This window comes from Centropristis striata, chromosome 23 (assembly GCF_030273125.1).
Source record: "Centropristis striata isolate RG_2023a ecotype Rhode Island chromosome 23, C.striata_1.0, whole genome shotgun sequence".
Taxonomy (NCBI): domain Eukaryota; kingdom Metazoa; phylum Chordata; class Actinopteri; order Perciformes; family Serranidae; genus Centropristis; species Centropristis striata.
This window is the reverse complement of record NC_081539.1, coordinates 16,182,649-16,198,444: the sequence shown is the minus strand read 5'-3', so window position 1 is coordinate 16,198,444 and position 15,796 is coordinate 16,182,649. Positions and strand designations below refer to the sequence as shown.

General features: G+C 40.2%; 1 protein-coding gene across 1 annotated transcript in view; it reads left to right on the top strand.

Moving 5' to 3' along the window:
- The window catches only part of map3k22 (mitogen-activated protein kinase kinase kinase 22), a 51,860-nt gene continuing 36,064 nt past the window's right edge, over positions 1-15,796 (top strand). The window contains exons 1-3 of the mRNA XM_059326995.1: positions 1-370; positions 13,751-13,834; positions 14,536-14,580. Of these exons, the coding sequence (XP_059182978.1) occupies positions 13,816-13,834; positions 14,536-14,580 (64 nt within the window). The 5' untranslated portion in view covers positions 1-370; positions 13,751-13,815. The remainder of the gene's footprint in view (positions 371-13,750; positions 13,835-14,535; positions 14,581-15,796) is intronic.

The window sequence follows — 15,796 nt, the reverse complement described above, 5'->3', positions numbered from 1 at the left end:
TGCTGACATCAGAGGCGCAGCTCCGGGGGAGAAACTCAGCTCCTCTCTGTAGTGTTTGTGGAGACAAGCAGAGAGCAGGCTGAAAAAACTTTCCTCTGGAACACATTATAGCCCAGCCTGTAAACACAGCTCCGGACCATGCACCTGGGAGAAGAGAGGCTCTTTCTGCTTGTATTTGTGATTCTTCAGCACTGAGCGCAGTTTCCGGATACCAGCCCACTGTTTTTGGGGGAAGATTTGCTCTGCATCTGTTGGGATTTTTCCGCTCTTCTTCCTGACGTTTATCTGTGATAACTTAACACTCGCCAAATAATCCATCTTCACACATCCTGCAGCCACAACTACAACATGGAGACACAGTGATAACTAGGTAAGAGTGCAGTCTAGATTCTGTCACGATTTGTTTTGTGTGCTCTGTTATTTCCTGTTTGTACCAAATGAAATGCCTGTACACTCAAACAGAGTTGCAGTTATTATAAATATGCTCATTTGTAGTTTTTTTCATTTGTAGAAGAGGACTCTTCTTCTTGAAGTCTTACTTAAACAACCCTATATGTATTTAGTTGCAAGTGTTTCTGTAGTAAAATTGAATTTGGATAAGTAGAAGCCCATAATCAACCTCATATTTGTTGTAAAAAAAAAAAAAGAAGATAGTTTGTTGTTAAATGTATGTTTTGTAGTATGCATTTGATTATTAAAGTTATTTCCAGTGCAAACTATGTTTTTAACAGTAATATGTGCTCATCAGTAATGCATCACTTGCATGTCTGGAGGTGTGAGTGATTTCTGGAAAGTCCTTGTCACCCTCTGTTTTGGAGTCTCATTCATATCCTATATCCTTTTTTTCTCCCTGCTGTCAGACTCTAGTGATTCATAGTGGTCAGTTAAGCTGGTGTTTTCCTTGAAATCCAGCGCTCTTGTCCTGAAAAGTCCTTCACATGTTTCATTTTTTCCTCCCCCAAACCAAAGTCTTCCTGCTTCCTGCCCGTTTCCATCCATGCATTTTCAGAGTATTTCGAGCCCTGCACTGCTCCACGCCGAGGCCCCGTTACAAAAAGTGATGAGGACACTGGTGAGCTCCATCCACCTCACATGGCTGAGAATGGCTGAGACCTCGGAGACAATCCAGCCAAATTAGATTTTAATGAGGCCATCATGTTCATCAAATCAAAGCAATATGAAGTGCACTCGCAGGAGTCTGAGCAGCCGACTGACGGATGAGTTTATCAGCACATTGGCGTGCCCCGGGGGGCTCAGAAATAGCCTTAAAGTGAGAGTCAAACTGTCAAGTGGAAGCCGCCCACAGATATGGTTGGTGTGCCTCAAGCAAAACAATCCATTTGGCTGATAACAGGACTGGATCCCACAGTAAATATGCGAGCCAGAGACAGAAGCGACGGGTTGCTAATTTGGTTTTGTTGGCACTAATGAGGAAGAGTTTATAGCTCGACTTTGCAGGTTAACCAGGTGCAAGTTGATTATTGTTTGCTTTAGGAGACTTTTATAAAGTATGTCATGCTCATGCAGGCTGTATTTCCCAGCAGCACCACGTATGAGAAAGTTGTGTTCATCTATTAACTCTACTTAACATCCTGCTGTCAACAATTTCATGCTGAGACTCGTAATCAGAGCGACCTCTTCTCCCCCTTCAGTGAGCAGTGTGAAGTCATGCTGGATTCACAGAAGCCTGACCAGTTGCCAGACGCCCACTGACCAGAGGGCTGAAGGTGAAAGGTTACTGTGACTCACATAAGCAGGCTTATTATCTCTGCCTTAAAGGGCCTGTTTTGGACGTTGCCTGGTTACGCTAGAAAGCAAAACAAGTTTGTCATTAAGTCGTACCTTCTTAACAAGCTCCACGCAGGATTATTAGATAGTATGTGACTGTGCAGAGCGTGCACAGTCACAGCAGAAGTGTTGTTTTCAGTGAACAGAAGCTTTGGAAACTATTTCTTCACTTCATACACAGTTTGTCTTGCAGTGCAACAGAAAGCCTGTTTTACAAAGCACAGGGGAGGTGAAAAATGCTTTAGATTGCATTATGGGAAATGTAGGAGCAAGATTTCAAGATTTCGATACAAGTCAGGATATCTTAGCTTCTGCTGATTTTTGATTTTTGCATTTTTACTCTTACTCGTGACTTACTCGTGATTCCCTACAAATTTTATGGAAAAACAGGACTAAATTGCTGGAGTTCCCCTTTTTCCAGCACTTTATAGATGTTAACCCATTATGATAAAGCAAACCAGAGCTGCAACAATGAATGAGTTGACAGCAAAATAACTTTGTTTTTATAAGTTTGTTTTTGTATTTTTTTCATCCAAAAATGCCCCAAAAAGGCTGTTTCAGCCTCTCAAATATGGAGATTTCCTGCTTTTCTCTGTTTTAAATCATATTATAGTGAATGTCTTTAGTTTTTCTGACTGACACAACAAGACATTTGAAGATTTTGTCAAACTGGAGTGGACATTTTTTACCATTTTTTCTTACATATTAATGACAAAACAATTAGTAAATTAATTGAGAAAAGGAATGGAAGATCAACTCAAAATAACTGTTAGTTGCAGCTATAAAGCCAACACGTTTTTAAAGATTTGATGTCTATCGAAGCTCAAATGCATAAACGCCTGCTTTAAACATACAATCAAAGCCCTTTATTTATTCACTCTCAGGGACAATGCACATAGATCAGCATCACTATAAATGTGCCAGTGCTAATTTTCTGTTAAGACTCTCCCTGATGTTAGTTAGCAATTAAAACAACAAATAAAACACACAACATATAAAATCTGATCTGGAGGAAGCAAAACATGAACAGCTGGAAGGGATAAAAAGCTCAGAGGAGTAAGGCAGCAGTCTGCGAAGGAGGAAGTGAAAAGCATGAAATTAATACAAAACAATGTTGAGCAGACAATCATATAAACAGTTAATACGTGGTCACATAATCACATTAAGGAAGATGGGTCAAGCTTATAGTTAACATGCAATCGTAGCAGAGAGAAACCAAAAAGCTGGATGTTTCAGGGACTCTGATAAATGTGAATGTAATGGATGTAAGCAAGTAACCATTGTAGGTGTGCTTCAGTCATCTGCAGAGATGGAAGAACAGGCAGAAGGACGACTGTCTCCTCAGCACTCCATCAATCAGAGCCGTGTGGTAGATAGAAATCCACTCTTAAGTAAAACACTAAAGAAAGCCCTCTCAGACTTTGCCAGATGGCACGGACGACTCTGAGCATGAGAGGGAAAAAAAGATTGTCTAGTCTGACAAGACAAGAAATTGAGCTCTGATTGCCAAGCGCTGTATCTGGCACAACCCACACACCACCAGCCACCTGGATTATAAGCATCCCTGTGGTAAAGCAGGGGAGCTGCAGCATCATGCTTCTTAGCTGCAGAAACTGGGAAACAGAGAACATGGAGATAAATGAGCTGGGACAAATACAGATATATCCATGAGGGAAATAATCTGCAGAGTTTGCACTAGGACTTTCCTAAAAAAATAATTCTTAATAGAGCTGGACAGATATATCAGTTAACAGATATTATCGGCTGAAATTGGTATCAGTATTTGTGTATATGCTGTCTGATATGTACCATTATTAAAACTTTTTTATACAATTTATAATGCAGAAAATGTTGCGTGGCATGATTTAGAAATGGTGTCAGCTATATGTATATATATATAATAGTCAGCAGTTGACTGAAACGGAACAGAATTTATGTTTATTTAGCCATTTGTTTTATTCCTATTTATTAATTTATAGAATTGGCTCGAAATGTAATACGTTGTTTGTATAATGTATAACAATGTTGAATATTAAATCAGTCAAAAATCGGTGCACAATCCACATAAGTCTATTTTCATTCCAGATAAAAAAATTACTATATCGGCCACCATGTCGGTTATCGATTAATTTTTTTAAAATCAGTATCGGCATCAGTTTCAAAAATCCCATAACGGTCGGGCTGTCATTCTAAGTCTACTAATACTTGTTAGATTTTTATCAACATATTTGTTAGTCTGAGTTTCCCCACACATAATCATGCAAAAACAGCTCTTTAAATGGTGTGTGTAACAGAGATGTGCTCATAGGTTTCTTTGAAATAAGTCATTTAGCGTGAAAAAAGCATAAAAAATAACTTATCAACTAAAGAAATCTTTAAAAAACAACCGATTAGTCATCTAATGGACTAAGAGAGGGCAGCCGACCTGAGAATGAAGAAGTGATTCACTTCTCAGTTTGGCAAAGTCACAGAAATCACTGGAGTGGATTACAGGACAGGACCCAGACATGAAAAAAACTCTCTTAAAAGTGTGTAACAAAGCATGAGCTTGAGCTTCTGTGCAATGAAGAAACATTGACACCGCACAAACAGGTGTGCAGAGCTGGTTGCGGCACACCCAAGATGACGTAAAGCAGTATCTGCTGACTGCGCTGCTTCTGAATGGGAATACTGAATAAACAGACTTGTTGCACAGGTAAGAATTCAGCGTCAAGATTACAACAGGTTCTGTCATTAAGGGGTATTTTGTGAAATACAAGTCTTTTGATTTAGGCCTACCAGAGTAAAAAGTGAAGGGGTCTGGCTGCTTTCTGAAGTCAGTCTGGGTCGCCTTTCTTTATCGGAAAGGTCCGCCCCCCCCCCTGCTCTCCAGAAACCAAGAGGAAGTTGTCCTGATTGAGCTTTGTCTGCACGGCTTGTCTGACTGTAAGGACAAAGCCATCAGCGGCAGAGACTGCAAGGACAACCGGATAGACACAATAACGCCAGACTGAACTCGTACAATAACACTGAGGACAACTTTGTGTACAATGTCCTACAGAACACCACAAGTGGTCCTTGATTGTTTTTGTTGTATACAAATATGGTCACGTATATAAAGAATCAAGGCCTGCTTTTAGTTTGTTGCAGAGATGTTAAATGAAACCCACAGGGGAGGAGATACTTGAAATGAAGTCATGAAATTGCTTTTGGATTTCTCATTGTCACACTCACTCAGACTCTCCAGTATCAAAAGCGCAGAACTGGAGACTGTTGGTGGAGAAATCTTTGGTGGCAGAGCAGAAATACTCTCCTGCCTCTTCCTGAACCACAGCTGTTTGACATTCTGTCTCGTGAAATGGGTTTAAGTCTATGAGTTGTCTCCGCATGGCTGCATTTGGGTGGAGAAACACAATGAATGAATGTGCTTGTAATAGCATGTCACCGCATAATGGAAAAGACAGCTTACTTTACAGCTTGTGCTTGGATTTCTCTCAGGGGGGGAGAATACGGTTGTGGTGATCCAGGGAGTGGATAAACTGTGGACGGCAGGAGAATCAGTCCTTCGTTTGGCTATTTTTAGCCCGTGTTGTGTGGTTGATGATAATGGCAGACAGATCTACTTATCTCTGAGCTAATAGAGCCATCACTTTCACTGAGGAGGATCCTCTTACACTGGAGTCTGATTGGTACTAGTGGATTGAGTTAACAGTTCATCCAGCTCCACTATTCATAAATCCCTCTAGGCCCTCATTCTACCAGCTGCTTTCTCCTATGACCAATATAGTCTGCTGGGAATTTCATTAGTCATGCTGATGAAACTAGTGCTTAAGGTCATGATTGATGAATTAAAGTTACATCCGCTGGTTACACATCTTTGAATCTCTCAGATTTTGTGTTTTTCTCTGCTTTATACCATGAAAATCTAAATATGTTTTTAAAACTTGTTCGAATAAACAAGCAATTTTAAGGTGTCTTCTTGACCTCTGGGAAATTGCGATGGTATTTCATACTTTTCTTGACAAAAAGGTTAAAAGATCGCTTCTTGGATACCATGTTTTTCTACAAAACCCCTTTTTACACAAAACAAAACAAATAGTCTACAAGCAAGCTATGAGCTGTGTAAGAGGTGTTCTTATGGTCCCACTGCAGTTGTGTGCACAACACTAGGTACGTCTTTGTGGCCTAAAAAAGTTAAAACATAAAACATACACGTTAAAAAGTGTATGGAGGGCTGTTTTCTCACCTGGCGGGTTAGCTCAGGTTGTAAGTCATGACACTATCAAACCCAGCGACTCCCCACCATGCGGTGGAGAAACTTGTGTTTTGTTCAGTTAAGTGTGGTTTGGTGGGAAAATGGTAAAGGTTGTTGATTGGTCGGTTAGTTAACAATATTAACGTCTAGGGTTACTGTAAACTTCTAATTACGTGAGGTCTCATGTAGGTTTAAATGAGGTTAATAAACAACTAGTTACAAACGCTACGGTTGCGTTTTGCTAGCTTCTTCCAAAGGTGACAAGAAGACTCAACGTGGTGACACGATACTGTGTGACGCAGGACGTAAGGCACCAATCATCTGACCAATCATAGTGTTGCAGGGCGTGACTTGTTCCGAACTGCAGTTGGATCCATAATAACGCCTGTGAGAGTGTACTGGTTTTAGAAAACTGATAGCATTAGCAAGCTAGGTCATTTCGCTATTTTCGACAAGCCCTCGTAGCTCTTTTCGGCTATATAAACATAATAAACTCAAAAAATGTCAGGAAAGAAAAGATTCATACCCCCTTTTGTTCTTATTAAACAAAAACAATTCAAAGGTTCAAAATGAATCTCCTTTTTTCCCTTTTTGCTTTACTTTTTTTTTTTTTTTTTACATTTTCTGAAATTTTAGAGACATAATCGATTGTGAAAATGATCCTAAATCCTTTAAGAGACTCACTAGTGCCCTGCAGAAAGAGATTGAGCTCCCTTGCATAGTTACTTTTGCCCTAGTTGAGCATGCATTAAAGTTGATACAAGAGATTCAAATGTGTAAAAAGTGGCATCAAATCAAAAGGGAAATTCCTCTATTTGAAGTAGAACATAGATTTAGTGCCAGATGACGGGAAGAATCCTCTTGTTATGTTGTAGGAAGAAGTCGTTAAGTGTTGTGTCCCATTGGAAACTTGGATCCCTCCTCAGCAATAACTCCTGTGAGACAAAGCGAGGGGAGCCAAGGTTATGATAAACGAGCGCTGAGGCCCCACACCGAGTGATGTTCCCCAGCCCACGCAGTCCTGTCACCAGCCAGAAGTCCTCAAGTGCGACCCAGCTTAAAAAAAGCCTCAGCTTGCTCAACGTGCAGGACGACATACTGTATTGTCTCACTTCTCAGAATCAGCCAACATTGCGCCTGTGAGTCATGTGGCCACGGCACAGTGGAGGTTTGGCAGGCATTCAGCGGACGGGACACCCCCGCCACTGACCTTTTAAAAAGAGTAAGTCACCTAAATATCCGTGGCTCACTAATCACCCTTCACTTCCTGCGCATTTTGCAGAACAGACAGTCCACCGGGTATTGTGACCAGCTCACCGTCTCCCCATGATATCAGGCCTGTGATGCATATGTGATCTCAGCAATAGTCTTGAAATAGAGTTTTGTTGTTATTTCTTTGTTTTGGATACAACATTTAAAAGCCCATGTTGTAATGTCAGCAATTCATGGATTTGTAATTGCTAAAAAAATGCTTCTTAGTCATTAAATACAGATCACTTACACTTTAAGTTGTCAGTTTTTTTTTCAAATGTATATGTATTTACTCTATTGTGCCAGACGGCCATTGGCTTCCATGGTTTGTTTATTTTACACATATTGTTTGCATTGTCTCTGTTTGCTTTAGGTCTGCACTGTCTGCAGTGCACTTATTTTAAATTTTAAAAAAATATGTCAACTAAGTAAATATCCACAGGTTATTGAAAAACTAAACATCTTATGAATGAATGAGTTTTAGTTTACTTAACATTAATTTGAAGACAACAGAATCTCCTTGTCTCTGAAAGTTACACAAAATATTATAATAAATATTATAAAAAATAAATGATCAACCTCATGAGCACAGACAGCAAACGATGCTGATGATCTGAAGACGACAATAATTGGCTCAATTAATCCAACCAATTAAACCGTCTCCCACTAATGTAGACTTTGCTTTTACTGTGATGAATTACACAACATGAGCAGGTTTCAAAAGTCTGCAAATTTGGATCACCACAACCATATTCTCTTCCCCTGAGAGGAATCCAAAGAAAAAGTTGGTCATTTTGGTAATCTTGCCGAGAATTTTACAGTAAATAAGAAGCTAAAAACTAGCAGACTAGCCTAGCTTAGGCTAAAGTAAGGCTGGAAGTGAGGAAACAACTATTAAAAGCTTTTACTGTGATTAATTACACAACATAAACAGATTTCAAAAGTCTGCAAATTCTCATACTACATATCCGATAGGGCTGGGCGATATATCGATAAAAATATATATTGATATATTTTTAAATGTAATATAGAATTAGACCATATTGAATATATCGATATAGTTTAAAATTTGCGTTGCAAACTGCTTTATGCATAAATGCTGCCCTTACTAGGGTTGGTCATATTTAGTTCTTTTGTAATGTTTGTTATTCTTTTCTCATATAAATATATTTATTTCAGAAAAAAATTGGCCTATTTTATTTCATAGGCTATTTTTATTTGAGATTTTTTATTTATTTAAATGTGCACTTTATGGAGCTTTGATTTTTTTTAAAAAAAAAGATACTCCTGTTGTTATACAGTATTTATGTTTACTTAAATAAACAGTTTCAATAAAACTACTTGTGACATGTCATATTTGGCTTTGACTTTGACACATGAACATTTGCTCTCACTTTGCGATAAAAATTTTGGGAAGTATATTGATATTCAGCCTAAATATATCAGGATATGACTTTTGGTCCACATCGCCCAGCCCTAATATCCAACTAAACCAGCTATTTAAGCATAGCAGTAAATAACAAGGTAGAGGCTAGCAGCTGGTTAGCCTAGCTTAGCGTAAAGACTAGAAATGAGGAAACGACTATCTAAATCCAACCACCACATGGTTCATGTCCCCATTGAGTAAACTCTGACAGATGTTTTGTCCTCTCCACCGACCGACCTCTGTGTTTCTCTTTATGGACCGTGTATTTTGGCATGTGAAGGCTGTGACAGACAAGCTGTGCTGGAGGATGGAAATCCAGCGAGCCCAACAGGCATGTTGCAAAGTTTAGCAGTTGACCTCTGAAATGGTCATTTCTCTAGAACTCAACAAGAGCGATGTCAGACATGAGGTCATCCTGCTCAGGCCACCATGCAGCTGGAGAGCAGACCTTCACTCCTCTATTGTAAAGGGGGAGGGGGGGTTTCCCTCTGAGACCTACAGCCAACATCACTCTGTTTTCTTGGTTGGAGTGATGTAACAGAGCTGAAAGAGGTTAGCGAATATCTGCGCATGCATATACGTGCTTGGCTGCACAGTCTTGGCTGTGATTCCTGTTCAATCATTCCAATAAAAATAAAATAGCAGTTTGTGGTTTGAGGAGCACGGCTCTGCTTTGTCTGATTCAGACAATTCCTCACAACCCTCGTCTGAAACCCCATCCTCTGCTGTCCTCTTTTTAATTAACTTCCTCTGTCATTTCAGCACAGTCCTCGTACTGTGACAAAGGAGAGGCCTCAGCCGGGGAAACATTGGCCCGGCTCGTGATGTTATCCATATTTGACAGTGTAGTGCGTCACGGCGTTCAAAAGCACTTCTGGATGTGTGTAGCATTTGTAGGTTTGTTTCATGATCTAGCGGAGAGACAGACAGCCCTTTCTTGGAGGACGCGCGGCTGCAGAGCAACAAGAGTGAGCGGCGATTAGCATTTGATCTTCAACAAGCGGGCTGTCACGCCGCCCGCCTGCCAAGAAGTGTGGGGAGAATTGGGCTGGCGATCTGTGGGCACCACTCGCCCGGCGTCACGCTGAGCGGAGGGGCGAAACAGATGGGCCATCTGGTGACTCGCTGGCACGGGACAGGGCTTTTCTGTTCCCGTGTGTGCATGTGTGTGTGTTTGTGTGCAGCATGGACAGACCGGACCACGTGGTGTCAGAAGACCACCTGTCTGGTGGCTGTTCTTCATCTCTTTCATGTGTGGTCAGCAGCAGCACGCTAGCACAGTGTGACACAGAGCTCTGCTGGGCCATATCACCCCCCCTTCAATTCACTCTTTGCTACCTAATATCTAGGGGTGTCATGATTTGTTTCCACTTTTGATTTCAAGGTCAGGATTGGATTACATTTTTGGTTTAAACTTCTTTTGTTTTCAGCACTGAAGGCTTTGCCAGTGTTTGAGTCTTGATTGATAAAGATCAACATATCAGTGGTTTTATGCACTGACAACTGTCTTTTACACTTTAAAATCTTTCTTTTAAAATATATACAGCATGATATCAAGTGTGACATGACTGCGTGACATGTTTTCTTTTTAACATGACACTTAAGTCATTCTTATATTGGGTACAACTGATTTGTACTATGCCCAAGTACGATTGGCCACTCTGCTTTGATAATAGTTATGTTTTCCATACCCGAGTAGACCCACATCATCATCTACATGACATTTATTTATGTTCTTGTTACAGTGCAGAAAAGAATGCCAACTGCAAGATCCCAAGCCCATACAATGGAGTCAACCTTTGCATTATGCCTACTGTTGTTAATAATTTGGAGACAATGTTAGCAATGGCCTTCTCCCCTCCCTTCCAACTTGAACAACCATGGCCACAGTGTTGAGATATGCCTTTGCAACTCTACTCGTCTGCTCTACTTCAGTTTTTTGTGCAGATGGTTTTCACACCTAATACAAAATGTACCCTACTTGAGACCACCTTTTCAAGTGGATGGACCAACCGTGCAGGGGTGCAATAGAGCAGTTATTTTTATACACATAAACATTGACAATGCGTGCGCATGCTGGTTTCACAATTATGGACTGTCAATAATAACACTGTGGTAGCAAAGAAAACTAGCGAGCAAAAAAAAAAAAAAAAGACTACTTTCACTGTCTTGATATTGATATTATAACAAATTGTCACTAGGGGATAGGCAAGAATAAAATTGTAGATGTATTGTATATGTATATGTATATACCTATTTATACACAGTCTTAACAATAATAAAACAAACTGTACCTTTGGGGTCAAGTGTACTTAGATCCAGGCCCAGGACCTTAATATTAAACCCTCCTTAGGCCATATGGAGTTCAAATGATCCTGCTTTTTATTTCAACAATTGTAATATCGTTTTGATTGATTTTCTTTATAGAGTTGATATTGTACTGATATCAAAGGTATATCAGCTGTAAAATAGTAGTGTGTTTTGGATGTTAATATATGCTTGCCTCCATTCATTGCTCATATTGTGATGTATTTAGAGCAGCCTCTTCTCAGAAAGTGGTCACCCTTGAAACATTTTTCCCAGCCTTTAAAGGTTTAGTTTTCCAATCCATCAGCTCTTGTGATTTGTGCCACTGACAGCAGTACACTGAATGTTCCCATGTTCAAACTCCGCCGGCACCCTGTGACTCGGCCCCTCAGGCTGTAAATTGCTCTAGTGGCCGTCGTTATTGCTTTTATGAAAAGTTTTCTGGCCGACACAAAGAGAAAGTGTTTGTGTCTCTGCAGACAGGCTGGAGCACTCGTCTGTGCTGGATGTTTGTGGTGGAAGGCGCATACTGTACACAATGTTACAGGCTTTAAAAACACAAGGACACATGCAACATGGACACTGGAGATAGCAAAACAAAAAGTAAATGATGCTTTAAGAAGAAAAGACAGAACATGTCTGGGGAGTGCTGTTATTCATCTCTCTGGAGTCTCTTTAGTCTTTTTCCAAAGATTTGTGTTGGGAATTACGGTCAGACTCCAACAATCTAAATCTGCTGCTCAAGTTTATCCCACACTTCTTTATTTTTACAGCATTTCTATTATTATTTTTTTATAATTTTCTTTATTCTGCTGCAAGCCTTGTATGAAGGAAAACAGATATTATCACAGCAATACAATTAATCATGTGGTGGAGTGTTTAGTTTACTGCAGAAAAGAAATGTCACAACAGCAAAACTGGAGCATTTAGTCAAACTTCAGTGCTGGTAAATGTTGGCTCTAATCTGTGAGACAATCTGAGAGTGTAGCCACTGACAACAGTAGCTGTGATTCTGTGTTGTCTGTGTGTAGCAACAAGCAGTTCTCAGATCGCTCAGCCGTAACAACCTGTATGCACAAGAGTTGTTTTCTTTATGAGAACTGAAAAAGTGTTACATATTTGTTTTAATGAGGTAGTGACAGCTTTCTTTTTGCTGCATGGATATAATTTCATGGATGTCCTGTTGTTGGTTCTCTTGAACTTCCTCTTTCATGCGATGTGTTCAAATGCAAATCGTTTTTTAGGTTCTTCTTTATTTATTTTGCATAATTCATTGGCAATAGAGTACACTCTAGTCATGTAATGCTCTCAGTATACAAGCTTACTTGGTTGGGGATGACTGGTAGCTTATGGTGGTATGATTCTTTTCTATGCTTATATTACTGGCTGCATCCAACCACACAGCAACTTTTGGGATTTTTTTTCTGTAGTTTTCTTGCTGGCAGAATTGACAAGCATTATTTATTTTACTCTAAATGGGACCATAATTTCCAGAATGAGCATCATGCAGTGTTGAAGAAGACTTGTAACTGGCAATTGAGACCATAAACTCATTAGGAAAAGGTTCACTGAGGAAATAAATCAAGTGGGAAGTAGGGTTGTTTTCTCATAGACTTCTATACAACTGGAGTGGAGTTGCCCCCTGCAGGCTTTTAGACAGGATGCAGGCTTTTGGCGGTTCCACTTCACTTTTCAGACCTGGAGACTGCAGCTTGCTTCTACATTCATTATCTCATAATTAGACGATACAGGTAAACTATAGCTCTATGTAGGTATTAAATTTAGCTCTGTGCATCACTGATTCGACTTTCTGAAACTTGCAACTTCCCGTTGGTTAGCCTCTGTGATTGATGCTGCACCAACACACACATTTAAATATCACCACATACTGTAGTGCAGCTGTTTCTCTAGTTCCTGTTCCCCTTTTTTTCTAAGCTTGCATTCAAAGAAAAAAAAAAGTTTCCCACAGTGTGTGTGAAATATCCACAAGTAGGCTTTTACACGATGTGACCATCATTTTTAAGAACATTTCACTGGCTTGCAGTTTGAAAGATGGCTTGGTGTATATAAGCAATTTAAAGTGGGATCTCCGTTCTTTACAAACTATCATAAGAAAAACCCACTGTCAGAGCTAAAAGACTGTTTTCTGCATCACTCCATTATGGGATGTGACAAGCGCTTTTCTGCTCAGCGTTCACAAATGTAATGCATAAAGGCGGCTCTGGCTTTGTGCTTTAAGTGCTCAGGGTCTTTACCTGAGGCAGGCGGTTAGGCAAACACCCACGCCTGCCTTGGCTGCTGCACTGTGGGATCTCAAGGGCACGAAGCTCCTCCATCATCAAACACTGAGGAATTCCTCCGCTGCTGCTGCTGCTGCTGCTGCTGCCTTGTGCTTCTCAGAGTAGCAATAAAGAGTCATCAGGGCATTCACAGGATTTTAGATGGAGCGAGTTACCAGCATCAAATGCAGCTCTTGGCTGTCATGTTGTTATTTGTTTGCCAGGAGTTTTAAAAAAAAAAAAGGATGTCAATCTCAAGAGAGCGTCCTGGTTAAATAAAGATTAAATAAATAACAGAAGCGGTGACACTGATATTGGAAAAAAAGCTTTGTGTTGAAACTGCCACCTGCGTCCTGTTTTGTCATTGTTTTTGTGCAATCATAGAAATATTATGTGCGCCAAGCTGAGGGAAAAGTGGCACAGTTCTTGGATGTTGAAACTGTGTTTTTGTTTCTCTGCACTCAGGATGAAATCTTCGCTTGCAGAGAGAATTTGAGCTCTGTGCTCGAGTTCAACAGGGCCACTTCCTGATGATGACAGTAAACATGGGTGAGTAGTATGATTTCGAAAGCAGGTTGCGATACAGCACATATACATACAGAAACATGCACGTGATTAGTGGGAAACACACAAACATACACACCTCTCTCACATCCTCTGGCAGGAACAGTGCAGAAAAAAATAACACAGTGTGAGGAGGCTGTTAACAGCTCCAGATGGCGTGTTTTGTACACGCTTGTTTTGGTCTTTATACATTGTTGTTAGTAACAATGTTGTTCTCCTGGTTTTTGTACTTTATATAGATATGGATGCTTGATTTTTGCACATTCTAGGTGCACACATTTTCCCTTGAAAATTCAAAGTACACCAGCGTTGCACATTTATTTATATTCACACCAGGCCTGTGAACACACATAAACTCCTACAGCTATGCAAAACCAATCACCCCCACACACACACATACTCAGTTCCTCTGAACAACATAACTCAAACAATAGACTCTCTCCTGTGGAATATTATTTGCATGTGCACAGGACATGTACGCCTGCAGGAGCTGCAGTCTTCAACCTGTTGCTAACTGACCTCAGTAAACCAAATGCATAACATTAAATTGATTTTTGTTCTATTCCTAACATACAAAAGCAGAAACAATCCACTATGCATGCATCAAAAATAAAGCGTAACATCCATTCTTTCATTTTGAACGCTTTCCACTGGGATCCAAGAACATGTTGCCTTTGTTTCCTCAGATGACGGTCTCCAAAATGGACCCGGACAGCACAGGAACTCACAAGGTGAACCCTCATTATCTCAGATGAAAAATAAACATTGCAGAAACTGTTTCACTCTTTGGAGAATGGGACCAATCTTGTATCTGCTGTTAAGAAGCTAGCTTAGCTAAACTTAGCATAAAGACTGGTAGCAGGGGCACACGGCAAGTTGGCTCTGTCCAAAAATACACTGTTAGTTAGCTAGCTAGCTAGCTCTGACGGCTTTTTCCATCTTTTCAATACCTATTTATTTACTATTAACAGAGAAAAGAGAAAGAAGATAGGTAGCTATAACTGACTAGCATTTTCCTGTTTTGCTAGCCTATATCTCTTAGCTACAATAGTAGGTGCTGCAGGAATGAGTCCTGAACCGGGAACGAGTTAGCTTTTTTGTTTTGTTTTTTGTTGTTTTGCAGGATTCCTTTTCTTGAAGCCAGTGCGTTTTTTGAGGAAGTCTAAAATAAGGACTGTGTTTGAAGCAACCTTTAGGGACTTTCCTCGTTTTGTTTTATGACATTAAATACACCAGGAAATACTACATTTGTGAATTTTGAAGCTTTTATGTGTCTTAAAGAAAGGTAGTCTTGAAGGAAGGCTAGCAAAGGGCTAAAATTAGATTACAGAATTTGCCAGGGACAATAAATTTCAACGTCATTTAAAATAACTCTGCAAAAGAAAAAGAGAAAATGAGCATTATTCCCAAAATGTCAAACCATTCCTCTAACATAAAGTCAATGTACACAAAGCCCTCTTTAAAAGCTTGTTACATTGCAAGTGTCTGCTTCCACTACACTGTAATGGCAAAGAGAAAGAATGCCACGGCCTAAAGATATTGAATGGAAATGATTGCAGGCATTCTCCAATGAAAAGACTTTCGGTAGAGACCTTGTACAAACATTAATTGCGCAACTATTCTCACACACCCACAGTGCCCTGCATTACATCAGAGTCATTATTCCTAGTGAAAGATTAACTTCAGGGGTTTAAACGTTACACCCATTAGGAGGTAAATTAGCTGTATCGCAGTTTCGATAAACAGCAAGGTGTGTAGAATAGCAAAGATTGCCCATTGCCTCTAATAGCTGGTGTGTGTGTGTTTATGTGTGCGCCGTGCGTCAGAGCTCGGCCCGTGCTGCAGAGTGAGGACACGTTTGGCTCCAGCTGCTAATCCTGCCGGATGCCTTTGCCATGATGTGTCTCTCGGCACCAGGAAATCCCCTCAATGTCTTCATTCAGGCAG